General features: G+C 39.8%; 2 protein-coding genes, 1 pseudogene and 2 gene segments (V, D, J or C); 2 read left to right on the top strand and 3 right to left on the bottom strand.

Annotated features, from left to right (window-relative positions):
- Positions 1–1,914: 1,914 nt before the first annotated feature.
- LOC143006116 (Ig lambda chain C region-like) lies at positions 1,915–3,353 on the bottom strand (the record flags this gene model as incomplete). The annotated part of the segment is given in 2 exon segments: positions 1,915–2,512; positions 3,254–3,353. Coding segments are annotated over 2 exon segments (423 nt in total), but the record flags the coding sequence as incomplete, so codon positions are not given.
- A 2,254-nt stretch (positions 3,354–5,607) lies between these two features.
- LOC143006115 (immunoglobulin kappa variable 4-1-like) lies at positions 5,608–10,266 on the top strand (annotated as a pseudogene).
- A 6,940-nt stretch (positions 10,267–17,206) lies between these two features.
- LOC143006147 (Ig lambda-2 chain C region-like) lies at positions 17,207–18,949 on the bottom strand. The segment is given in 2 exon segments: positions 17,207–17,803; positions 18,748–18,949. Coding segments are annotated over 2 exon segments (336 nt in total).
- A 32-nt stretch (positions 18,950–18,981) lies between these two features.
- Positions 18,982–27,911, top strand: part of LOC143006113 (immunoglobulin lambda-1 light chain-like) — a 59,586-nt gene continuing 50,656 nt past the window's right edge. Inside the window, exons 1-2 of the mRNA XM_076157441.1 lie at positions 18,982–19,048; positions 19,142–19,453. Coding sequence (XP_076013556.1) covers positions 18,997–19,048; positions 19,142–19,453 — 364 coding nt within the window. The 5' untranslated portion in view covers positions 18,982–18,996. The remainder of the gene's footprint in view (positions 19,049–19,141; positions 19,454–27,911) is intronic.
- Positions 23,246–27,911, bottom strand: part of LOC143006144 (immunoglobulin lambda-1 light chain-like) — a 48,177-nt gene continuing 43,511 nt past the window's right edge. For 2 of the 3 annotated variants that reach the window (XM_076157486.1, XM_076157485.1), the window contains exon 3: positions 23,246–23,835. In XM_076157486.1, the coding sequence (XP_076013601.1) occupies positions 23,513–23,835 (323 nt within the window). In that variant the 3' untranslated portion in view covers positions 23,246–23,512. The remainder of the gene's footprint in view (positions 23,836–27,911) is intronic. The other variant, XR_012964214.1, reaches the window with a different exon arrangement.

Raw genomic sequence — 27,911 nt, 5'->3', positions numbered from 1 at the left:
CCACCCTGGTCACAAAACTGTTTGCTACCCTCCCCTCTGGCAGGAGGCTGAGGTCCATCAGGACCAAAACCTCACGCCACAAATTCTGATTCTTTCCCTCTGCAGTGGGCCTCATCAACAAGGCCCAGGTCTTCTACTGACTATTTAATAACCATAGTACCTTTGCATGTTTAACTTTGTTTAACTTAACTAACTAACTAACTTCATGTGTATTAAATTTATTATTTTCTCAGTTGTTGTTTTAAATGTTGTTTTTTGTTTTATGTGTTGAACGCACCAAGGACCAGAGCAAATTCCTTTTGAGTGTAAACTTAATTGGCAAATAAAGAAATTCTGATTCTGGTTCTGATTCTGATTCTGATTCTGATTCTGATTCTGATTCTGATGTTTGCCAGCCTTAGTTACTCACATTACTCTGCAGCTTTTGGTGGAGCAGAGACACTGAGGGCCTGATCTTGGGGCCAGATGGAGGATTTAATGGGGCCAGAGATTTGGTCTTTCCAAAGTATCTTCAACTCTCACAAAACAAATATGATATGTTAAAATAGATGTAAAGTTCTTCTTTTTATGATGTATTTCTATGTTTAATATGTTATCATACCATAGTTAGGACTGTGATCATGTAATCCAGGACCACAGCTAAAGGATCATAATGTGTGTGTCTGGATTTAGTGCAAACTATTTCTAAATGGGAACCTGACTCCACAAATTTGAGGGGTTGAATTGGGATGATTTCAATGGAATTTCCAGAGCCTTTGTGTGCATGGAAAGGAGGCTTTTGATTTGGCATTGATGACTTGCATAGACTAAGACTCAATGACTCATTCAGACAGGTCGTACCTGAGGTCATGATCATTCCATTGTAAAGTTTTAGAAATAGAACCAGGATGGTTGTGTTTTTCTGTTTGTGTCATTTTTATTTCATGTTGTCTTAGATATTGTCTAGTGTAAACCTGTTTACTGATTTAACATTTTCACCCTTTTCATTCATTTGTAGTTTTACATTTTCAGACTAGAAAATACAGGAAGTCGCCACTTGAGTCCACTCTGGTTCAACGTTCAGCTCATATATACACTGAGGAAAAGTGAGTTAAGGTCTCTGACAGTTTGTAATGACAGAGAATCATGATCATATTTAAAACAAATTCTCTCAGGATCAGTGTTCTCTCTACCTCACCTCACCTCTCTTCTCTTCTCTTCTCTGTTTCACACAGTGCATTGTAAATTGCAGAAGTTTAGTGGAAGAGTCTGTGATGAGGATCTGTGGTTCACTGAACACATCACTGTGGATCCACACAAGTGCCATCAAGCAGAACTTTCCTTTCAACGTTCACATTTTGATGTCGCCCCTGATTAAAACTGAATATTTCTGAAGTATAGATGAAGCCTTAACTGGTGCTAGAATATAGCTAAAGGGCTAGAAACTTCCTCAGTTAATTTATGTATTTTAGCAGTTAAAAAAAATCTATTGCAACAACCACATTGATTAAAGTGTCGGCTCAGCAGTGAATTATTTTTGAAAGACAGATGATGGTAATATAACTTGTACCATTAAACAAACTCAACCTGACTGTGATACTGACGGAAGAGTGATTTTAAAGATCAGGTGTGATGTTAGTAAGATCTACTTATCTATACACTCATAGCCACAGTGTACACACTCCATACTCCACTCTCCATAGACACATTCAGCTGTATAATTGTTGATTGTATTTATATATTCTGTAAATAACATTGTATGTTTTATTTTTAGATTTACTCTCTTTCTTTCTCTTGATATGGTGATTGCTCCAACTACCAATGCAAATTCCTTGTAAGTGAAAACCTACTTCACGTTAAAACTATTCTGAATTGGATTCTGATGGAAATGGAGTTTGTTGTGGTGAAAACATCACAAAAATATACAGGAACTCATGAGAATTGATAGTTTTATTTCAAATATCAGCAATTTATTTTTTGTGTTACATTTTGATGAAAGAGGAAATCAATATCAGATTAGCAATAATGAGATGAGAATATGATGAATATAAAGCTCAGTATGAAGAAAAGCAGCTATGGAAAGCAACAAACATCAACAGTGTTCATTTTGGGAACTTGCTCAAACAGCTGAACAGAGGATATCTGCAGCCTCCTGCAGCTCTCTAACACACAAGAAACAGCATTTGTAAACAGAAAGTGTTGATCCAAATCTACTGTGAGCAGTGGTCAGGGTCCAGGGTTTGAGTGACAGGACTCTGACCAGTCAGAATGGCTTCACAGCTCACTGAGCCCGCCTTTTTCCACTGGTCTGCACCCAGGCTCAGGGTGCTGCTCCAGCTGTAGGAGCCGTCCCTCCCCAGGACCTCCAGGCTGTCTGACACTCCCTCAGAGCTGCTGGTGCCCCCCACCTTCCAGCCCAGCCTCCAGGTCGGTGGGAAGCCCCCGCTGGCCACACACACCAGGGTGGCACTGCCCTGCTGCAGCTCCTCTGTAGAGGGGGGGAGGAGGGTCAGGGTGGGCTGCAACACACCCACTGAGGAGAGGAGAGGAGAGGAGAGGAGAGGAGAGGAGAGGAGAGGAGAGGAGAGGAGAATACATCTCTCACTTTTAGACAATCAGCCACATGAGGTCAATATAAATGTAGCTACTCAAAATAAATTATTATGGTCATAGTTATGTCTTTGTTTCTGCTTCATTACTTTCCAATTGAAATATATTGCATATTTGGCGCAAAAGACTCGCGTGTGTGTGTGTGTGTGCATGTGTGTGTATTCAAATACAGTGGAAACTTTAGTCGTCTGTCTCTTTCACTTCCTGTTCAGTTCATGTAAAACTAATGAACCATGAACACAAAGTCCAAGTTACTGTTAACTGAATTCACTTATAAAGTCACAAATGTGTTTGACAGGAATTAACTCAACATTTGAATCAAACGTCTATATGAATGAACACAATTCAACACAATTCAATCATTACATTTTGAAAATGAACACTTTAAACTGTACATATATAAAAGTAAAACTTCCTTCAAATAGTTTCATAAATTCATGTTTTCATATCAAATGTCTCACTTTAATATCATCTGAGAGAACGTTAAACGTAACCTCACATTTCTTCTCCACCTTCATGATCAGTACTTCATGGTGAAGACCAAAACTTGGTAAAAATGTTTCATTGTTAAAAAATGAATTTTTACTTCATCACACTCTGAACTAAGCTTGGTATAAAGATGATAAACTATATGTTGTATAAAGTATAAATCTCTGGTACTTACAGTCAACGATGAGTTTGGTTCCTCCACCAAAAGTCAACCACAGTGATACAAACTCATTAAGTGGCCGTACAAAAACCTCCTGCACTTTGAACAAGCAGCTTTACTATGAAACATGTCTGATCTTTAGAAGAAGACTGAACTACTTTTAAGATTACTGATGTTACCTTTTCTTATCAGTATATATTGATTTTTTTAATAATTAAAATATTTTTTTGGGGCTTTTTACTTTAGTTTTCTTTCAGTGAGAAACAAACAGTTACAGCTCCCCTATTATCAATTTACATTTCAATTACAACTATACATCATTTTAGATAATATGAACATCATTATTGTTATTAATTAGGAAACAAATGAAGAAATAATCAGCCTTAAAACAAAAATGTTAAAACCCTGTAAAGAAAATAAAGCAGAGAAACAGATGAATCCTACAAACCACAGTGTTCACCATTTTTATCCAAGAGTTGTAAATCTTCACCTGCATGTCTCATGTAAATATATTTTCCATCCCAATAAGGTGAGAAAGTGTCAATCCAAGCTGTTTTCCCTCCTGGGTTTGTGTCCCACGTTGCCTTCAGTGTGTGGAGAGCAGAGAAATCATTTCCATAGAGAGGAGGCTTTGCATCATCAGCTGATCCTCCAGTGAACTGAGAAGCTTTATAGTGGTGTGAGTTCAACACTGCAGGACTCAGATCTGTGAGTGAACACAGCAGAAAGCACAAACACCATGACTCTCATCACCATCCTCATCTGGACGCTGGCCTGCTGCTGTTTTACAGGTTCATTCACTCAGCAACATTTCAAACACAGTGTGCTGCCTTTTCTCTCATTGATTTCTGATCATCCATCAATGATTTGTTTTTCATCCACAGGATGCAGCGGTCAGGTGACTGTGACTCAGCCTCCAGTAGTGACAGTTACTCCAGGATCCACTGTCACTCTGAGCTGTAACACAAACCAAGCTGTTTACAGTCATTCGAGTTATGGTAGCTATATGTTCTGGTACCAACAGAAATCTGGTCAGACTCCAAAGCTCCTAATAAGTTTTGCGAGCACTCGAGAGTCAGACACTCCAGCTCGGTTTAGTGGCAGTGGAAGCAGCACTGACTTCACTTTGACCATCAGTGGAGTTCAGGCTGAAGATGCAGCAGTTTACTACTGTCAGAGTTACCACAGTAGTCCCGTGTTCACACAGCGATTTCTGGTGGTACAAAAACCTCCCTCAGTCAGACTGCAGAGACTCTGAGCTGTTACAGCAGGAAGCCACTGCAGCTGCTGAAGGAGAAGAAACTCTGACACAGACCACTGAACACAGAGCTGAACACAAACCTCACCAAGCACAACATGTTACACTCAATATACTGCAGGAATGGATGTGATATATATTTCCCTCCAGGATACATTATTCTGAACACAGAGCTGCTGTTTCACTTTATGTGCTGCTACTGAGTATGTATGTGTTTTGCAGCATTACTTATTTGTAATATATGAAACTTTTTGATTTGAATTTAAACACTTTATTGGACTACTATAAGTCTAAACCTTTCAGAGTAAGGTTTGACAAATTAAGTAAGAGATTTTTAATATTAAAAACATCTCATATTTGCTTTCATTAAGTTAACAACATGAATACTTTTGTCCACTACAGGGATCTTTGCTCACAATAAGTTCTTTAACTAGTTAAATTATTGAGAATTGTTCAATGTTTTTCAAACGTTAAAATACAGGTTTGATCATCATTGTTTAATTTCCAAGTAAACTGTTCATAGCACAACCATTATGTTTCCACATCCATCATAAATTGTCTTTAATGTTTGTCACTTATTACACAAGAAGTGGAACTCATCCAATCTAATCTAATCTAAAGTATTTATTTAATTTATCACTGTAACTCGTCGTAAAGTCACTTTGATGGGGTTAAACATGGACACTGAGCATAGTAATACGTTGGTCCCTGAGTTTCTAAAAATATCATTTCGTACTACTTTAACTTTAACTTTCACATGTAAAAACAAAGGGCCATATTAAAGGAATCGTCCAATCAGTGAAGTTAGCCAAAGTTCAGCTGATTCCATTTTGTGCTCTGCAATAAGAGGTCCAAGTCTGATGTTCTTCTATGAAGACTGCTCCATCTTAGTCAGATGTATGCACCTTGTTTCTCAGATGGTTACGATTTAGCGAGACACCAGGGCTACAGAGAGTTTCATTGTAAAGAGCCTTTTTCCCTTTTTAACCTTTACAGCTACGGGTGGAAAATCTCCTGTACTTGGCATCAGGTTGGTTCTTCTGAGAGTTCTCTTGCAACATTTTCATCTCCTCTCTGATTTGCTGTTTGGAGAGGTTAAAAAAGTGTCTGTCCCTGCTACCAATACTGGGGAATTACTTGACTGGGGCGGCGGTTTGCACAGATGTTCCACCACTCTTACAGGAATCTGAGGAACCAGATGAGTGGACTGAACATCACGCCAAAGTCTGTTCTTCCTGTGCTGTAACCCGGGACAGGAGTCAAGTCAGAGCAGTCTGAGGTGTCTGAAGGGGTCCAGCTTTCTCAGGCAGAAGACATTTCTATGTCCCTGAACGAGCCGGACGGAACATACAGGCTTAACACACAGAGACAAAGAATGTGCATTGTCTCCTTAATGAGGACTGAAGCAATATTGATGAACTGTGTATGTGTTGGTTATGTGGCATCTGTCTCTAGTACTTTTCCATTAACTTTATGAGTGAAGACATTCTGAACATAAACACAGGATTATAATTTTCCCTTTCAGTGAATGTGCAAATCAGAAGTAACTGAATGTGTTCATGTTTTAATAGGTGTATAACAGAGTGAAAGCTATTTATGGTGGAAAAGTGAATATCAAACTGATAACTGTCTTAGCACAACACCATGAGGACTTATTATTGGCTCCTTCAGAATATTCCAGCCTAAACCTTAGATGTATATGTGACCACACTACACTTTGTAAACTTTTGAGGGTGATAACAACTTGATTCCAGGAATGCTAAAGTGAGAATGCAGTTATCTGTCAAAGTTTCTTGATATATATATATGATTTCATCACAAGGGAAACAGTGTAATCACCACAATGATGCCCGTGACAACAAAAACAAGAAGTATGTTCGACACCAAATCAGATATTGCATCTGTTCTGCCAACAGGAGGCGACAAACATCAATTTATGATGTTTGTAAGGGAAGAAGAGAAGAAAAGGTCAGAGGCTTTTCTTCTTCAGTCCCATGAGGAGATCTACTCTCACTCCTCTCCACTGCTCACTCTCTGTTTCACATGGACAGCTGCATGTTAACTTTGTTTGCATAATTATTATACATAACTGCTTCCTACAGTTTAAGTTCTTCAGTCAGAGTGTTTCCAGGAGCTCTGCTGAGTCATGTTGGCTTCACTGAGTCAGGGTGAGAAGTTTGGAACGTTAATTTATTTATGAACATTGCTGATGTGGGTTGAATTAGATCTCATCCTCAATTCAAATCTTATATTCTCAGTATCATCAAGCAGAACTCCTTTCAAAGTGGACATGTTGATGTCCACTCTGATTAAAAACGAAATGTCTTAAGTCGTATGAAGCATTATTCCTGGTGCTAGAATATACCTAAAAGGGTTGGAACCTTCTTCAGTCAATTCATATTGGATCAGTACAGTAAGTACATTACAACAACAACCACATTCATAAAACTGTAGGTTCAGAAGTGAAGTTTTATAAGACAGATGATGGCAATATAGCTTGTACCATTAAACAAACTAAACCTGACTGTGATACTGAGGTGAGGGAAGTGTGATTATAAAGATCAGGTGTGACATAAGTAACAAACAGTTACAGCCCCCGTATTGACAATTCACATTTTAATTATAACTATGCAAAATTTGAGCAGTATGTATATGTGTAAGTGAACACAATTATTCTGATTAATTAAGAACCAAATGAAGAAATAATCAGCCGTAAAATAGAGTTGTAAATAGAGCAGAGAAATCATTTCCATAGAGAGGAGGCTTTGCATCATCAGCTGATCCTCCAGTGAACTGAGAAGCTTTATAGTGGTGTGAGTTCAACACTGCAGGACTCAGATCTGTGAGTGAACACAGCAGAAAGCACAAACACCATGACTCTCATCACCATCCTCATCTGGACGCTGGCCTGCTGCTGTTTTACAGGTTCATTCACTCAGCAACATTTCAAACACAGTGTGCTGCCTTTTCTCTCATTGATTTCTGATCATCCATCAATGATTTGTTTTTCATCCACAGGATGCAGCGGTCAGGTGACTGTGACTCAGCCTCCAGTAGTGACATTTACTCCAGGATCCACTGTCACTCTGAGCTGTAACACAAACCAAGCTGTATATAGCAATTCTAATGGTAACTATATGAACTGGTACCAACAGAAATCTGGTCAGACTCCAAAGCTCCTAATAAGACTTGCGAGCACACGAGAGTCAGACACTCCAGCTCGGTTTAGTGGCAGTGGAAGCAGCACTGGCTTCACTTTGACCATCAGTGGAGTTCAGGCTGAAGATGCAGCAGTTTACTACTGTCAGAGTGCACATTACCCAAACAGTGTCTGGGTGTTCACACAGTGATTTCTGGTGGTACAAAAACCTCCCTCAGTCAGACTGCAGAGACTCTGAGCTGTTACAGCAGGAAGCCACTGCAGCTGCTGAAGGAGAAGAAACTCTGACACAGACCACTGAACACAGAGCTGAACACAAACCTCACCAAGCACAACATGTTACACTTATGTAGATATAATGAAATATTTATATGATCTTGGGACAATGAGTTTTAAATGACATTCTCAACAGAAGAGAGAAAATATGATTCTCCTACCATTGATTTGGCATTGATGACACACACTTGTTTAGACAAAGACTCAATGCTCTTTCAGACAGGTCGTACCTGAGATGACACAGGAGTCACATCGGCTTTTTCACTCAAATATACAGTATATGAGGTCTACAGACACATCCTGGTAGAGGTTGGGGTTAGTTCACTCTGAAATACTCAATAACTTCCCCTGGTCTTCCTCCTCTCATTACAACTATCCCCATGATCAGCCTTTAACTCTTTAGAGAGCTTTAGACTGTGATCGACTGTGGTGGACAAAGTACACAAATCCTGTACTTGTGTTAAGTACAGAAACTCACATTGGGGTCAAAAGTAGGATATGTTAGTTTAAAATGTAGTGGAGTAACAGTAAAAAGTATCCCAAAATGGACACACTTGAGTAAAGTACAGATACATTCAAAGGACTCCACACATGTATAATGTAAGCAGACTTCAAGGGTAAATAGTTCAGGTAAAAAGTTCAGATGCTTGAGATTTCTGCTGATAGCCCAAGGGTCAGAGGTCACAGGAGAACACACTCACACAGCTGATCAGCTTATCAGGAACTCACTTGACTTCAATCACTTGTGACTCAGGAAGTAGTGATGAGTATACAGCCATTAACACAAGTTACAGACCAAGCATGAGAAAGAAGTCAAATACACAGTTTCCATGTTGGCCAGCCTTAGTTACTCACATTACTCTGCAGCTTTTGGTGGAGCAGAGACACTGAGGGCCTGATCTTCGGGCCAGATGGAGGATTTAGTGGGGGCAGAGATTTGGTCTTTCCAAAGTATCTTCAACTCTCACAAAACACATATAACAAGTAAAAATAGATGTAAAGTTCTTTTATAAGATGTATTTGTATGTTTAATATGTTATCATACCATATTTAGGCCTGTGATCATTTCATTGTAAATAGTTCCATAGAATCAGGATGGTTGTGTTTTTCTGAACATTTATGTGTTGGTTTTATTTTTTACTTCATGTTGTCTCAAATATTGTCTTATATTTTTCTGATTTTACATATTCACACTTTTCATTCATTTGTATTTTTACATTTTCAGACCAGAAAAAGCAGAATATCGCCACATGAAGGCGCTCTGGTATAATGTACAGCTCATAATTACACAGAGAGAAAGTGAGTAAAGGCGTCTGACAGTTTGTAATGACAGAGCAGCATGATTTCTGATTATATTAAAAACTATTTCTCGAGTGGTACATATAAATATATCACATACATATTCTATAAAATATATAAATATTTTTTTGGCATTTTGCAAACAGTTACAGCTCCACATTTAACAATTTATATATTAATAATTAGGATATATAATTTGAGATAAAATGAAGTGAACCATCTTATTCTTATGTAATGAAAATAAAGCAGAGAAACAGATGAATCCTTTCAAACCACAGTGTTCACCATTTTAATCCAAGAGTTGTAAATCTTCACCTGCATGTCTCATTTAATATATTTTCCATCCCAATAAGGTGAGAAAGTGTCAATCCAAGCTGTTTTCCCTCCTGGGTTTGTGTCCCAGTTTGTGTCCCTTCAGTGTGTGGAGAGCAGAGAAATCATTTCCATAGAGAGGAGGCTTTGCATCATCAGCTGATCCTCCAGTGAACTGAGAAGCTTTATAGTGGTGTGAGTTCAACACTGCAGGACTCAGATCTGTGAGTGAACACAGCAGAAAGCACAAACACCATGACTCTCATCACCATCCTCATCTGGACGCTGGCCTGCTGCTGTTTTACAGGTTCATTCACTCAGCAACATTTCAAACACAGTGTGCTGCCTTTTCTCTCATTGATATCTGATCATCCATCAATGATTTGTTTTTCATCCACAGGATGCAGCGGTCAGGTGACTGTGACTCAGCCTCCAGTAGTGACATTTACTCCAGGATCCACTGTCACTCTGAGCTGTAACACAAACCCAGCTGTTTACAGTGATTCTAATGGTAACCATATGTCCTGGTACCAACAGAAATCTGGTCAGGCTCCAAAGCTCCTAATAAGATATGCGAGCACACGACAGTCAGACACTCCAGCTCGGTTTAGTGGCAGTGGAAGCAGCACTGGCTTCACTTTGACCATCAGTGGAGTTCAGGCTGAAGATGCAGCAGTTTACTACTGTCAGAGTTACCACAGTGGTGGTGTGTTCACACAGTGATTTCTGGTGGTACAAAAACCTCCCTCAGTCAGACTGCAGAGACTCTGAGCTGTTACAGCAGGAAGCCACTGCAGCTGCTGAAGGAGAAGAAACTCTGACACAGACCACTGAACACAGAGCTGAACACAAACCTCACCAAGCACAACATGTTACACTCAATATACTGCAGGAATGGATGTGATATATATTTCCCTCCAGGATACATTTCACTGAACACAGAGCTGCTGTTTCACTTCATGCGCTGCTACTGAGTATGTTTGTGTTCATCAGCATTACTTACTTGTAATATATGAAACTTTTTGATTTGAATTTAAACACTTTAGAGGACGACTATAACTCTAAACCTTTCAGAGTGAGATTTGACAAATTAAGTAAGAGATTTTTAATATTTAAAACATCCTAAATTTGCTTTCGTAAAGTTAGCAACATGAATACTTTTGTCCACTATGGGATCTTTGCTCACAATAAGCTCTTTAATTAGTTAAATCATTGAGAATTGTTCAAATATTTTTCAATGTTTAAGAGAAGAAGATTTTCCCCATTGTATTGCTTCAGTTTAATAACAGGTTTGGAAATCATTGTATATTTCCAAGTAAACTGTTCATAGCACAACCATAATGTTTCCGCATCAAACATAAATTGTCTTTAATGTTTGTCACTTATCACACGAGAAGTGGAACTCATCTAATCTAATGTATTTATTTAACTTATCACTGTATCTCGTCGTGTAGTCACTCTGATGGGGTTAAACATGGACACTGAGCATAGTAATACGTTGGTACCTGAGTTTCTAAAAATATCATCTCGTAGTACTTTAACTATAATTTTAACATGCAAAAACAAGGGGCCATAGTAAAGGGACCGTCCAATCAGTGAAGGTAGCCAAAGATCAGCTGATTCCATTTTACCTTTAAAGTCAAGCTGGCCCAGTGTCCTCTGCACTTAGAGGTCCAAGTCTGATGTCCTTCTCTTGAAGACTGCTCCATCTTAGTGAGATGTATGCACCTTGTTTCTCAGATGGTTACGATTTAGCGAGACACCAGGGCTACAGAGAGATTCATTGTATAGAGCCTTTTTCCCTTTTCAACCTTTACAGCTAAGGGTGGAAAATCTCCTGTACTTGGCTTTAGGTTGGTTAGAGAGACTGAGGGCCTGACCATGGGGCCAGCTGGAGAGGAGAGCAGAGACACACAAAGAGCAGATTCACTTCCAGTGGAGGACACACAGATGCACATAAGACACACACAATCAGTAACAGACTTCAACACTACAGTCACTACAGGCTGCATGAATCACACAGGAAGGAGAGGGTTAAAATATGATAAATATAATACCTAATTTTTAATGATCCTGTCTGAAAGATATCAAATCCAAACCGATGACGATAATTCAGTTAAATTGAGAGGATGAGTTCTACATCACCACAAACTAATATATAATTACATTAAATGTGAATGATGTGTTTAGGAACATTACAATTTAGAATTTTACTTTGCTGACATTTTCAATCTGCATTGTGAAGTTACGGTTTGATTACTTCAAGGGACAAATATAGTTTGTTTGTGATAAAATGTTGGCAAATAATTCCTAATATTCATATTAAAGATAATTTAGTAATTTCAGCAACACACTGATGTAGTCACCTTGCTTAAGATGTGAAAATTATTCTGCAAATATTTCCAAATGTTTTTGCAAAGTAAATTACATAACATCATAAAATATTTATCATTTATTTATTTATCATATTGAAAGAAACACAATACTCCTTCAATTTATTTATAAATCTTAAAAATCTCTCTCTCTCTCTCTCTCTCTCTCTCTCTCTCTCTCAATCTCTCTCCTATTCCCTCTTTTTCTGTATAAAAAATGATCTCGAAATTATCCTATAATTGAATGTGCAATGTCATGTAAAATGTTTGCTTCAATAAAAACAAATAGCAAAAAAAAGAAAAAAATGTAGACATAAATATACTGACTTTTTAACATGTCAAAAAAATATAGTTACTTTTAGAACTGCAATACTGTTGCATAATATTGAAATGAACTCATTCAAATGGTCACTTTAAGTTGAATACTTTTTCTGAGGTTGTTTTTTAATTTCTCTTTATATTTAGATCTAAAACAAAACCATTTTCATTTCTAGTAAAGTTACTATATGACTTGTTGAAAAGTTTCTCACCAACTGTATGTAAAAGCAGTAAAACACATCCATCATAATTCTGCTACTGTATGAATTTTGACCTTCAGTCTCTTCAAGAAAAGTAAATCTGACATGTAGATTTGAAGAATGATCATAGAATGTAGACTTAATTGTCAGGATGAGCTTGGAACGTGTACCACAGTGATTGGAGCTGGTTAAGATGCCGTACAAAAACCTCCTTCTGTGACAAACCTGCACACATCAACACTGACAAACACAATACAGTCATAAATAAAGAAAAATAAAGAGTCTAAATGGGTTTCTGTCATTATATTCTCTCCAACAAAAGTGAAATGAAAACAATAATAAATAATAACATGAAGCAGGTGCAGTGAATGGATGAATGGTTTAAGACTTGAGCACACATGTAGACTGGAGGAGACCTGTAGTGATGTCACTGAGTCTCACCAAGCACAACATGTTACACGTATGTAGATATAATGAAACATTTATATGATCTTGGCACAATAGGTTTTTACTGACATTCTCAACAGAAGAGAGAAAAAGTCCTTCATTATGAATTGGAGTTGTCTTATTTTCTCTTATCTCTCAATTTAATAGTTTCATCAAAAGAAAAAAGGAAAAGAAAAAAGAAGCTGATTTGCTTTTCATTCATCATTTCTCCTTTATCCATCCTCACTATTGTTGCAGTTTTATAACCATGTTGACATCATCATCATCATCATCCATGAATGAAATTGCGATCCTGTCACTGATAAATTTCCGCGTTTTTAGGAAACGTCAAACACTTGTGAAGCTCCCGGCCCAATGCTGGACTCCAGGACCACAGCTGAAGGATCATAATGTGTGTGTGTCAGGATTTAGTGCAAATTATCTCTAAATGGAAACTTGACTCCACAAATTCAGGGGGTTGAATTGGGATCATTTCAATGGAATTACCAGAGCCTTGGTGTACATGGAAAGAAAGCTTTTGATTTGGCATTGATGACACACACTTGCTTATAGACTGAGACTCAATGACTCGTTCAGACAGGTCGTACCTGAGGTTGTGATCATTTCATTGTATAGTTTGTATAGACAAAAAAGGTCAAAGAGCAGATCTTTAGACTTCATATTCTAATGAAGCAGAAAAAAACTCTGAAGACCTGTTTGATTCTAGACATGATGTAATTCAAATTCATAACTTTTTTTAGCTCAGCTGTTCTGCAACTTTCAAATCCCGTATTTGCTGATCCCTCTCTCAAAAGGAAAAATTAGATCAGATGTATTCATTGTCAAGCTCCTGTGAGACGGATGTCTGATGCCTGATGTGCATCACTGGCAGAAACTGTGAGAGTTGAGGCCACTCTCAGGCTGGTGGAGGATCCAGTTACAAGCAGAGAGACAGATGAAGAGGCTGACAGAAATTGATAGAATGAGTGAGAAGAAATGGAAGAGAACAGGAGGAAAAGGATGAGGATGAAGAGTGGAAGCCTCACTGTGAAACTGTCAGTGAGCCATGGAGTCAGTTCACTGTTTAGAATGCAGTCACAGTAAATTGCGCAATCATTGTCATTCCACAGAGTGAGATATTGGTGTCAGTGGATGTATTAAGCTTATGGACGCCTTCCTCACAAGAAAAAGACACAATTTATTATAGAAATGCAAACTTTATTAGCAACACATGAATCACCACCATGGCAGTCATCAAGCACACTCCTAGCTGCTGAAGGACACACATGAGAAATGCAGCTGTTCTTGACTTGACACTTGACAGCAGTGTTGGTCTCTATCACACAAAGCTTTATTTACTCTGGAACCATCAAACAGTGAAGGTCCATCTTGATGAGAGTAGCTGCTGTGTTCCTCCTGCTCCCCCCACACAGAGCCCCTGCCCTGGGCTTCAGGCAGCTCCTCTAGCCCTCACACTGGCTCCCGAGGAGGGACTGGGTCTGCTTGTGGCCATGATGGAGGACCCTGCAGGAGTATGCCGTCCACCTCCCAGCTCACCATGGCTGCCTGAGGAGAGTAGCCAGTCAGCAGGCAGGCCAGCGTGGCCGAGCCCCCGGAGAGCTGCTCAGAGGAGGGGGGAAGCAGAGAGACTGAGGGCCTGACCTTGGGGCCAGCTGGAGGGGAGAGCAGAGACACACAAAGAGCAGATTCACTTCCACTGGAAGACACACAGCTGCACATAAGACACACGCGATCAGTATCAGACTTCAACACTACAGTGTAGCGGCAGATTACATTACTATAATCCATAACAGAATTTATCAAACCTTCTGAAAGATAAAGTTTGAATCCTTTCTCCTCTTTCTCCTCTCCTCTCCTTCTGATCCTTCTCCTCTCCCAATATAAGCAATCGGTCTCATGGCTTCAGTAATAAAATTACTGGCAAATTCATTAATTGATTAAATCTTTATATCTGCTTTAAAATGTGTTTCAGTAAATATGAAATTATATCTTAGGTGCAAATACGTAAGAAACACTCAAGTTTGCGTGCGTGCGTGCGTGCGTGCTTCTGTGTGTGCGTGCGTGCGTGCGTGCGTGCGTGCGTGCGTGCGTGCGTGTATTGAAATACAGTGGAAACTTCAGTCTTCTGTCTCTTTCACTTCCTGTTCAGTTCATGTTTAAATAATGAACCATGAACACAAGTTAAACTGAATTCACTTATAAAGTCACAAATGTGTTTGACAGGAATTAACTCAACATTTGAATCTATATGAATGTACACAATTCAACACAATCAAATCATTACATTGAACCATTACAAATTCAGTTAAGTGTACAAGAAACATTTCAAAATAAAACTTTCAAATAGTTTCATAAATTCATGTTTTCATATCAAATGTCTCACTTGAATATCATCTGAGAGAACGTTAAACGTAACCTCACATTTCTTCTCCACCTTCATGATCAGTACTTCATGGTGAAGACTTGGTAAAAATGTTTTATTGTTAAAAAATTAATTTTTACTTCATCACACTCTGAACTAAACTAGATAAAATATGATAAACTATATGTTGTATAAAGTATAAATCTCTGGTACTTACAGTCAACGATGAGTTTGGTTCCTCCACCAAAAGTCCACCACAGTGATACAAACTCATTAAGTGGCCGTACAAAAACCTCCTGCACTTTGAACAAGCAGCTTTACTATGAAACATGACTGATCTTTAGAAGAAGACTGAACTACTTTCAAGATTACTGATTTTAGCTTTTTTTGATCAGTGTATATTGTTTCTGTTTTTAGATAATCTAAATAAGTTTTTTGAATTTTGCTTTCGTTTTCTTTTAGTGAAAAACAAACAGTTACAACTCCCCTATTATCAATTTCCATTTTAATCCTAACAAAATTTTAGATATTATGATGTAAACATAATTATTCTTAATAATTAGGAATTATTAATTATTAATTATAAATTAAAAATAATTAATCAATAAATTTGGTCATTTTTAGGAAAACGTCAAACACTTGTGAAGCTCCCGGCCCAATGCTGGACTCCAGGACCACAGCTGAAGGATCATAATGTGTGTGTCAGGATTTAGTGCAAACTATTTCTAAATGGAAACCTGACTCCACAAATTTGAGGGTTGAATTGGGATCATTTTAATGGAATTACCAGAGCCTTTGTGTTCATGGTAAGAAAGCTTTTGATTTGGCATTGATGACACACACTTACTTAGACTTAGACTCAATGACTCGTTCAGACAGGTCGTACCTGAGGTTGTGATCATTTCATTGTATATAGTTTTATAAATCGAATCAGGATGGTTGTGTTTTTCTGTACATTAACGTGTTAGTTTAATTTCTATTTCATGTGGTCTTAGATATTGTTTTATGTCAACACAACCTGATTACTGATGTAACATTTTCACATTTTTCATCCATTTGTAGTTTTACATTTTCAGAACAAAAAATGCAAAGTGTCGGCACATGAGTCCACTCTGGTTCAACATTCAGCTCATAATTCCAGTAAGGAAAGGGGAGTAAAGGTGTCTGACAGTTTGTAATGACGGAGAATCATGATCATATTTAAAACAAATTCTCTCGGGATCAGTGTTCTCTCCACCTCACCTCTCCTCTCTTCTCTGTTTCACACAGTGCATTGGAAATTGCAGAAGTTTAGTGGAAGAGTCTGTGATGAGGATCTGTGGTTCACTGAACACATCACTGTGGATCCACACAAGTGCCATCAAGCGGAAGTTTCCTTTCAACGTTCACATTTTGATGTTGACCCAGATTAAAACTGAATATTTCTGAAGTATAGATGAAGCCTTAACTGGTGCTAGAATATAGCAAAAGGGCTAGAAACTTCTTCAGTTCATTTATTTACATGAGCAGAAAACAAATCTATTGCAACAACCACATTGATTAAAGTGTCGGCTCAGCAGTGAATTATTTTTAAAAGACAGATGATGGTAATATAACTTGTACCATTAAACAAACTCAACCTGACTGTGATACTGAGGGAAGAGTGATCATAAAGATCAGGTGGGATGTTAGTATGATCTACTTATCTATACACTCAAAGCCATAGTGTACACACTCCATACTCCACTCTCCATAGACACATTCAGCTGTATAATTGTTGATTATATTTATATTGTCTGTACATAACATTGTGTGTTTTATTTTTAGATGTACTCTTTTTCTTGCTCTTGATATGGTGATTGCTCCAACTGCCAATGTAGAAAGCTTGTGGGTGAAAACCTACTTGGCATTAAAACTCTTCAGAATTGGATTCTGATGGAAATGGAGTTTGTTGTGGTGAAAACATCACAAAAATATACAGGAACTCATGAGAATTGCAAGGTTTATTTCAAATATCAGCAATTATTTAGAGTTACATTTCCAATGAAGAGGAAATCTAAATCAGATTAGCAAAAATGAGATGAGAATATGATGAATATAAAGCACAGTATGAAGAAAAGCAGCTCAGGAAAGCAACAAACATCAACAGTGTTCATTTTGGAACTTGCTCAAACAGCTGAACAGAGGATATCTGCAGCCTCCTGCAGCTCTCTAACACACAAGAAACAGCATTTGTAAACAGAAAGTGTTGATCCAAATCTACTGCGAGCAGTGGTCAGGGTCCAGGGTTTGAGTGACAGGACTCTGACCAGTCAGACTGGCCTCACAGCTCACTGAGCCCGCCTTCCTCCACTGGTCTGCACCCAGGCTGAGGGTGCTGCTCCAGCTGTAGTAGCCGTCCCTCCCCAGGACCTCCAGGCTGTCTGACACCCCCTCGGAGCTGCTGGTGCCCCCCACCTTCCAGCCCAGCCTCCAGGTTGAGGGGAAGCCCCCGCTGGCCACACACACCAGGGTGGCACTGCCCTGCTGCAGCTCCTTTGTGGAGGGGGGGAGGAGGGTCAGGGTGGGCTGCAACACACCCACTGAGGAGAGGAGAGGAGAGGAGAGGAGAGGAGAGGAGAGGAGAGGAGAGGAGAGGAGAGGAAAGAAGAGGAGAGGAGAGGAGAGGAGAGGAGAGGAGAGGAGAGTGGAGGAGGAGTATAAATCTCTCCCTATTAGACCATCAGCAACAGCACATCTATATAAATTTTGCTCGTGACAAAAAACGAGGTGAATCATTATTTTTATTTTGTTTTTTGATTCTGCTTTGTAATTTTACAAATTTATGTTATATATTTTGCTCGAAACACTTAAGTGTGTGTGTGTAAGTGTGTGTGTGTGTGTGTGTGTGTGTGTATTTAAGTACAGTGGAAACTTAAGTCGTCTGTCTCTTTCACTTCCTGTTCAGTTCATGTTAAACAAATAAACCATGAACACAAAGTCCAAGTTAAACTGAATTCACTTATAAAGTCACAAATGTGTTTGACAGGAATTAACTCAACATTTGAATCTATATGAATTAACACAATTCAACACAATTAAATCATAACATTTTGAAAATTAACAAATTTTAGTCTATTAAAAAACCTCCTGCACTTTGAACAAGCAGCTTTACTATGAAACATGTCTGATCTTTAGAAGTAGACTGAACTACTTTCAAGATTACTGATGTTACCTTTTCTGATCAGTATAAATTGATTTTCTTAATAATTAAAATATATTTTTGGGGGCTTTTTACTTTAGTTTTCTTTCAGTGAGAAACAAACAGTTACAGCTCCCCTATTATCAATTTACATTTCAATTACAACTATACATCATTTTAGATAATATGAACATAATTATTGTTATTCATTAGGAAACAAATGAAGAAGTAATCAGCCTTAAAACAAAAATGTTAAAACCCTGTAATGAAAATAAAGCAGAGAAACAGATGAATCCTACAAACCACAGTGTTCACCATTTTTATCCAAGAGTTGTAAATCTTCACCTGCATGTCTCATGTAAATATATTTTCCATCCCAATAAGGTGAGAAAGTGTCAATCCAAGCTGTTTTCCCTCCTGGGTTTGTGTCCCACGTTGCCTTCAGTGTGTGGAGAGCAGAGAAATCATTTCCATAGAGAGGAGGCTTTGCATCATCAGCTGATCCTCCAGTGAACTGAGAAGCTTTATAGTGGTGTGAGTTCAACACTGCAGGACTCAGATCTGTGAGTGAACACAGCAGAAAGCACAAACACCATGACTCTCATCACCATCCTCATCTGGACGCTGGCCTGCTGCTGTTTTACAGGTTCATTCACTCAGCAACATTTCAAACACAGTGTGCTGCCTTTTCTCTGATTGATTTCTGATCATCCATCAATGATTTGTTTTTCATCCACAGGATGCAGCGGTCAGGTGACTGTGACTCAGCCTCCAGTAGTGACATTTACTCCAGGATCCACTGTCACTCTGAGCTGTAACACAAACCAAGCTGTTTACAACAATAACTATATGCACTGGTACCAACAGAAATCTGGTCAGACTCCAAAGCTCCTAATAAGACTTGCGAGCACACGAGAGTCAGACACTCCAGCTCGGTTTAGTGGCAGTGGAAGCAGCACTGACTTCACTTTGACCATCAGTGGAGTTCAGGCTGAAGATGCAGCAGTTTACTACTGTCAGAGTTTCCACTACCCAAACAGTGTTCGTGTGTTCACACAGTGATTTCTGGTGGTACAAAAACCTCCCTCAGTCAGACTGCAGAGACTCTGAGCTGTTACAGCAGGAAGCCACTGCAGCTGCTGAAGGAGAAGAAACTCTGACACAGACCACTGAACACAGAGCTGAACACAAACCTCACCAAGCACAACATGTTACGTTTTTAGGAAACGTCAAACACTTGTGAAGCTCCCGGCCCAATGCTGGACTCCAGGACCACAGCTGAAGGATCATAATGTGTGTGTCAGGATTTAGTGCAAACCATTTCTAAATGGAAACCTAACTCCTCAAATTTGGGGGTTGAATTGGGATCATTTCAATGGAATTACCAGAGCCTTTGTGTACATGGAAAGGAGGATTCTCCTACCGTTGATTTGGCATTGATGACACACACTTGTTTAGACAAAGACTCAATGCTCTTTCAGACAGGTCGTACCTGAGGTGACACAGGCGCATATTGTTTTTTTCACTCTAATATACAGGATATGAGGTCTACAGACACATCCTGGTAGAGTTTGAGTTAAGTTCACTCTGAAATACTCAATAACTTCCCCTGGTCTTCCTCCTCTCAGTACAACTATCCCCATGATTAGCCTTTAACTCTTTAGAGAGCTTTAGACTGTGATCGACTGTGGTGGACAAAGTACACAAATCCTGTACTTGTGTTAAGTACAGAAACTCACATTGGAGTCAAAAGTAGGATATGTTAGTTTGAAATGTAGTGGAGTAAAAGTAGAAAGTATCCCAAAATGGACACACTTGAGTAAAGTACAGAGACATTCAAAGGACTCCACACATGTATAATGTAAGCAGACTTCAAGGGTAAATAGTTCAGGTTAAATGTTCAGATGCTTGAGATTTCTGCTGATAGCCCAAGGGTCAGAGGTCACAGGAGAACACACTCACACAGCTGATCAGCTTATCAGGAACTCACTTAACTTCATTCACTTGTGACTTAGGAAGTGGTGATGAGTATACAACCATTAACACAAGTTACAGACCAAGCATGAGAAAGAAGTCAAATACACAGTTTCCATGTGGACTTCAGCTCTGCCTTCAACACCATCATCCCGTCACTGCTGCAGGTCAAGCTCTCCCAGCTTCATGTGCCCGACTCCACCTGCAGATGGATCACAGACTTCCTGACTGACAGGAAGCAGCAGGTGAAGCTGGGGAAACACGTCTCGGACTCACGCACCATCTGCACCGGTTCCCCTCAGGGCTACGTTCTTTCTTTTCTGCTCTTCTCCTTATACACCAATTACTTCACCTCCAGTCATCAGTTGGTCCTGCTCCTGAAGTTCGCGGACGACACCACCATCATTGGACTCATCTCTGATGGGGACGAGTCTGCCTACAGGCGGGAGATTGACCGTCTGGTGAATTGTTGCTGGCAGAACAATCTGGAGCTTAATGCTCTGAAAACAAAGGAGATGGCCATGGATTTCTGACTGAATGCAGCCCCACTGCCCCCATCACTCTTTGTAACTCCCCAGTTGACACTGTGGAGTCTTTTCGATTCCTGGCATCCATCATCTCCCAGGACCTCAAGTGGGAGCTCAACATCAGCTCACTCACCAAAAAAGCCCAGTAGAGGATATTCTTCCTGCGGCAGATGAAGAAGTTCAGCCTGCCATAGACGATGATGGTACACTTCTACTCTGCCATCATTGAGTCCATCCTCACCTCCTCCATCACCATCAGTAGGTTTGCTGCAGCCACTGCCGAGGACAAGAGCAGGCTGCAGCGTATCATACGCTGTGCGAAGAAGATGATTGGCTGCGACCTGCCGCCCCTCCAGGAACTGCATGTCTGCCGGACCCTGACGCGGGCAGGCAAGATTGTGGCCGACCCCTCCCACCCTGGTCACAAAACTGTTTGCTACCCTCCCCTCTGGCAGGAGGCTGAGGTCCATCAGGACCAAAACCTCACGCCACAAATTCTGATTCTTTCCCTCTGCAGTGGGATTCATCAACAGGGCCCAGGTCTTCCACTGACCATTTAATTACCATAGTACCTTTGCATGTTTAACTTTGTTTAACTTAACTAACTAACTAACTTCATGTGTATTAAATTTATTATTTGCTCAGTTGTTGTTTTAAATGTTGTTTTTTGTTTTATGTGTTGAACGCACCAAGGACCAGAGCAAATTCCTTTTGAGTGTAAACTTAATTGGCAAATAAAGAAATTCTGATTCTGGTTCTGATTCTGATTCTGATTCTGATTCTGATTCTGATTCTGATTCTGATTCTGATGTTTGCCAGCCTTAGTTACTCACATTACTCTGCAGCTTTTGGTGGAGCAGAGACACTGAGGGCCTGATCTTGGGGCCAGATGGAGGATTTAATGGGGGCAGAGATTTGGTCTGTCCAAAGTATCTTCGACTCTCACAAAACAAATATGATATGTTAAAATAGATATAAAGTTCTTCTTTTTATGATATATTTCTATGTTTAATATGTTATCATACCATAGTTAGGACTGTGATCATGTAATCCAGGACCACAGCTAAAGGATCATAATGTGTGTGTCAGGATTTAGTGCAAACTATTTCTAAATGGGAACCTGACTCCACAAATTTGAGTGGTTGAATTGGGATAATTTCAATGGAATTTCCAGAGCCTTTGTGAGCATGGAAAGGAGGCTTTTGATTTGGCATTGATGACTTGCATAGACTAAGACTCAATGACTCATTCAGACAGGTCGTACCTGAGGTCATGATCATTCCATTGTAAAGTTTTAGAAATAGAACCAGGATGGTTGTGTTTTTCTGTTTGTGTCATTTTTATTTCATGTTGTCTTAGATATTGTCTAGTGTAAACCTGTTTACTGATTTAACATTTTCACCCTTTTCATTCATTTGTAGTTTTACATTTTCAGACTAGAAAATACAGGAAGTCGCTACTTGAGTCAACTCTGGTTCAACGTTCAGCTCATATATACACTGAGGAAAAGTGAGTTAAGGTCTCTGACAGTTTGTAATGACAGAGAATCATGATCATATTTAAAACAAATTCTCTCAGGATCAGTGTTCTCTCTACCTCACCTCACCTCTCTTCTCTTCTCTGTTTCACACAGTGCATTGTAAATTGCAGAAGTTTAGTGGAAGAGTCTGTGATGAGGATCTGTGGTTCACTGAACACATCACTGTGGATCCACACAAGTGCCATCAAGCAGAACTTTCCTTTCAACGTTCACATTTTGATGTCGCCCCTGATTAAAAACTGAATATTTCTGAAGTATAGATGAAGCCTTAACTGGTGCTAGAATATAGCTAAAGGGCTAGAAACTTCCTCAGTTAATTTATGTATTTCAGCAGTTAAAAAAAATCTATTGCAACAACCACATTGATTAAACTGTCGGCTCAGCAGTGAATTATTTTTGAAAGACAGGCGATGGTAATATAACTTGTACCATTAAACAAACTCAACCTGACTGTGATACTGACGGAAGAGTGATTTTAAAGATCAGGTGTGATGTTAGTAAGATCTACTTATCTATACACTCATAGCCATAGTGTACACACTCCATACTCCACTCTCCATACACACATTCAGCTGTATGATTGTTGATTGTATTTATATATTCTGTAAATAACATTGTATGTTTTATTTTTAGATTTACTCTCTTTCTTTCTCTTGATATGGTGATTGCTCCAACTACCAATGCAAATTCCTTGTAAGTGAAAACCTACTTCACGTTAAAACTCTTCTGAATTGGATTCTGATGGAAATGGAGTTTGTTGTGGTGAAAACATCACAAAAATATACAGGAACTCATGAGAATTGATAGTTTTATTTCAAATATCAGCAATTTATTTTTTGTGTTACATTTTGATGAAAGAGGAAATCTATATCAGATTAGCAATAATGAGATGAGAATATGATGAATATAAAGCTCAGTGTGAAGAAAAGCAGCTATGGAAAGCAACAAACATCAACAGTGTTCATTTTGGGAACTTGCTCAAACAACTGAACAGAGGATATCTGCAGCCTCTTGCAGCTCTCTAACACACAAGAAACAGCATTTGTAAACAGAAAGTGCTGATCCAAATCTACTGTGAGCAGTGGTCAGGGTCCAGGGTTTGAGTGACAGGACTCTGACCAGTCAGAATGGCCTCACAGCTCACTGAGCCCGCCTTTTTCCACTGGTCTGCACCCAGGCTCAGGGTGCTGCTCCAGCTGTAGTAGCCGTCCCTCCCCAGGACCTCCAGGCTGTCTGACACCCCCTCAGAGCTGCTGGTGCCCCCCACCTTCCAGCCCAGCCTCCAGGTCGGTGGGAAGCCCCCGCTGGCCACACACACCAGGGTGGCACTGCCCTGCTGCAGCTCCTCTGTAGAGGGGGGGAGGAGGGTCAGGGTGGGCTGCAACACACCCACTGAGGAGAGGAGAGGAGAGGAGAGGAGAGGAGAGGAGAGGAGAATACATCTCTCACTTTTAGACAATCAGCCACATGAGGTCAATATAAATGTAGCTACTCAAAATAAATTATTATGGTCATAGTTATGTCTTTGTTTCTGCTTCATTACTTTCCAATTGAAATATATTGCATATTTGGCGCAAAAAACTTGCGTGTGTTTGTGTGTGTGCATGTGTGTGTATTCAAATACAGTGGAAACTTTAGTCGTCTGTCTCTTTCACTTCCTGTTCAGTTCATGTAAAACTAATGAACCATGAACACAAAGTCCAAGTTACTGTTAACTGAATTCACTTATAAAGTCACAAATGTGTTTGACAGGAATTAACTCAACATTTGAATCTAACGTCTATATGAATGAACACAATTCAACACAATTCAATCATTACATTTTGAAAATGAACACTTTAAACTGTATATATATAAAAGTAAAACTTCCTTCAAATAGTTTCATAAATTCATGTTTTCATATCAAATGTCTCACTTTAATATCATCTGAGAGAACGTTAAACGTAACCTCACATTTCTTCTCCACCTTCATGATCAGTACTTCATGGTGAAGACCAAAACTTGGTAAAAATGTTTCATTGTTAAAAAATGAATTTTTACTTCATCACACTCTGAACTAAGCTTGGTATAAAGATGATAATTATAGATGATTTGGGGCTTTTTACTTTAGTTTTCTTTCAGTGAGAAACAAACAGTTACAGCTCCCCTATTATCAATTTACATTTCAATTACAACTATACATCATTTTAGATAATATGAACATCATTATTGTTATTAATTAGGTAACAAATGAAGAAATAATCAGCCTTAAAACAAAAATGTTAAAACCCTGTAATGAAAATAAAGCAGAGAAACAGATGAATCCTACAAACCACAGTGTTCACCATTTTTATCCAAGAGTTGTAAATCTTCACCTGCATGTCTCATGTAAATATATTTTCCATCCCAATAAGGTGAGAAAGTGTCAATCCAAGCTGTTTTCCCTCCTGGGTTTGTGTCCCACGTTGCCTTCAGTGTGTGGAGAGCAGAGAAATCATTTCCATAGAGAGGAGGCTTTGCATCATCAGCTGATCCTCCAGTGAACTGAGAAGCTTTATAGTGGTGTGAGTTCAACACTGCAGGACTCAGATCTGTGAGTGAACACAGCAGAAAGCACAAACACCATGACTCTCATCACCATCCTCATCTGGACGCTGGCCTGCTGCTGTTTTACAGGTTCATTCACTCAGCAACATTTCAAACACAGTGTGCTGCCTTTTCTCTCATTGATTTCTGATCAACCATCAATGATTTGTTTTTCATCCACAGGATGCAGCGGTCAGGTGACTGTGACTCAGCCTCCAGTAGTGACATTTACTCAAGGATCCACTGTCACTCTGAGCTGTAACACAAACCAAGCTGTTTTCACATCTTCTGGTTTAAGCTTTATGAACTGGTACCAACAGAAATCTGGTCAGACTCCAAAGCTCTTTATTAGATATGCGAGCACACTAGAGTCAGACACTCCAGCTCGGTTTAGTGGCAGTGGAAGCAGCACTGACTTCACTTTGACCATCAGTGGAGTTCAGGCTGAAGATGCAGCAGTTTACTACTGTCAGAGTAACCACAGTGGTGGTGTGTTCACACAGTGATTTCTGGTGGTACAAAAACCTCCCTCAGTCAGACTGCAGAGACTCTGAGCTGTTACAGCAGGAAGCCGCTGCAGCTGCTGAAGGAGAAGAAACTCTGACACAGATCACTGAACACAGAGCTGAACACAAACTTCACCAAGCACAACATGTTACACTCAATATATATCACTTTATCACTACATCACTTCAAATCTAATATTCTCAGTATCATCAAGCAGAACTCCTTTCAACGTGGACATTTTTCTTGTCTTCGTGTTTTCTTGTCTTAAGTCGTATGAAGCGTTATACATGGTGCAAGAATAGAGCTTAAGGGCTAGAAACTTCTTCAGTTAATTCATATTGGATCAGTACAGTAAGAATATTACAACAACAATCATATTCATAAAACTGTAGGTTCAGAAGTGAATTACTTTTAAAAGACAGATGATGGTAATATAACTTGTACCATTAACCAAACCAAACCTGACTGTGATACTGAGGGAAGTGTGAATATAAAGATCAGGTGTGAAAACATCACAAAATGATACAGGAACACAGACCACTGAACACAGAGCTGAACACAAACCTCACCAAGCACAACATGTTACGTTTTTAGGAAACGTCAAACACTTGTGAAGCTCCCGGCCCAATGCTGGACTCCAGGACCACAGCTGAAGGATCATAATGTGTGTGTAAGGATTGAGTGCAAACCATTTCTAAATGGAAACCTAACTCCTCAAATTTGGGGGTTGAATTGGGATCATTTCAATGGAATTACCAGAGCCTTTGTGTACATGGAAAGGAGGATTCTCCTACCGTTGATTTGGCATTGATGACACACACTTGTTTAGACAAAGACTCAATGCTCTTTCAGACAGGTCGTACCTGAGGTGACACAGGCGCATATTGTTTTTTTCACTCTAATATACAGGATATGAGGTCTACAGACACATCCTGGTAGAGTTTGAGTTAAGTTCACTCTGAAATACTCAATAACTTCCCCTGGTCTTCCTCCTCTCAGTACAACTATCCCCATGATTAGCCTTTAACTCTTTAGAGAGCTTTAGACTGTGATCGACTGTGGTGGACAAAGTACACAAATCCTGTACTTGTGTTAAGTACAGAAACTCACATTGGAGTCAAAAGTAGGATATGTTAGTTTGAAATGTAGTGGAGTAAAAGTAGAAAGTATCCCAAAATGGACACACTTGAGTAAAGTACAGAGACATTCAAAGGACTCCACACATGTATAATGTAAGCAGACTTCAAGGGTAAATAGTTCAGGTTAAATGTTCAGATGCTTGAGATTTCTGCTGATAGCCCAAGGGTCAGAGGTCACAGGAGAACACACTCACACAGCTGATCAGCTTATCAGGAACTCACTTGACTTCAATCACTTGTGACTCAGGAAGTAGTGATGAGTATACAGCCATTAACACAAGTTACAGACCAAACATGAGAAAGAAGTCAAATACACAGTTTCCATGTGGACTTCAGCTCTGCCTTCAACACCATCATCCCGTCACTGCTGCAGGTCAAGCTCTCCCAGCTTCACGTGCCCGACTCCACCTGCAGATGGATCACAGACTTCCTGACTGACAGGAAGCAGCAGGTGAAGCTGGGGAAACACGTCTCGGACTCACGCACCATCTGCACCCGTTCCCCTCAGGGCTACGTTCTTTCTTTTCTGCTCTTCTCCTTATACACCAATGACTTCACCTCCAGTCATCAGTTGGTCCTGCTCCTGAAGTCCGCGGACGACACCACCATCATTGGACTCATCTCTGATGGGGACGAGTCTGCCTACAGGCGGGAGATTGACCGTCTGGTGAATTGCTGCTGGCAGAACAATCTGGAGCTTAATGCTCTGAAAACAAAGGAGATGGTAGTGGATTTCTGACTGAATGCAGCCCCACTGCCCCCATCACTCTTTGTAACTCCCCAGTTGACACTGTGGAGTCTTTTCGATTCCTGGCATAAATCCTCTCCCAGGATCTCAAGTGGGAGCTCAACATCAGCTCCCTCACCAAAAAAGCCCAGTAGAGGATATTCTTCCTGCGGCAGATGAAGAAGTTCAGCCTGCCATAGACGATGATGGTACACTTCTACTCTGCCATCATTGAGTCCATCCTCACCTCCTCCATCACCATCAGTAGGTTTGCTGCAGCCACTGCCAAGGACAAGAGCAGGCTGCAGCGTATCATACGCTGTGCGAAGAAGATGATTGACTGCGACCTGCCGCCCCTCCAGGAACTGCATGTCTGCCGGACCCTGACGCGGGCGGGCAAGATTGTGGCCGACCCCTCCCACCCTGGTCACAAAACTGTTTGCTACCCTCCCCTCTGGCAGGAGGCTGAGGTCCATCAGGACCAAAACCTCACGCCACAAATTCTGATTCTTTCCCTCTGCAGTGGGATT

This window comes from Genypterus blacodes, unplaced genomic scaffold (genome assembly GCF_046128005.1).
Source record: "Genypterus blacodes isolate CSIRO-AG114 ecotype Tasmania unplaced genomic scaffold, CSIRO-AGI_Gbla_v1 ptg000073l_1, whole genome shotgun sequence".
Classification (NCBI taxonomy): domain Eukaryota; kingdom Metazoa; phylum Chordata; class Actinopteri; order Ophidiiformes; family Ophidiidae; genus Genypterus; species Genypterus blacodes.
This window is presented reverse-complemented; position numbering and strand designations above follow the sequence as displayed.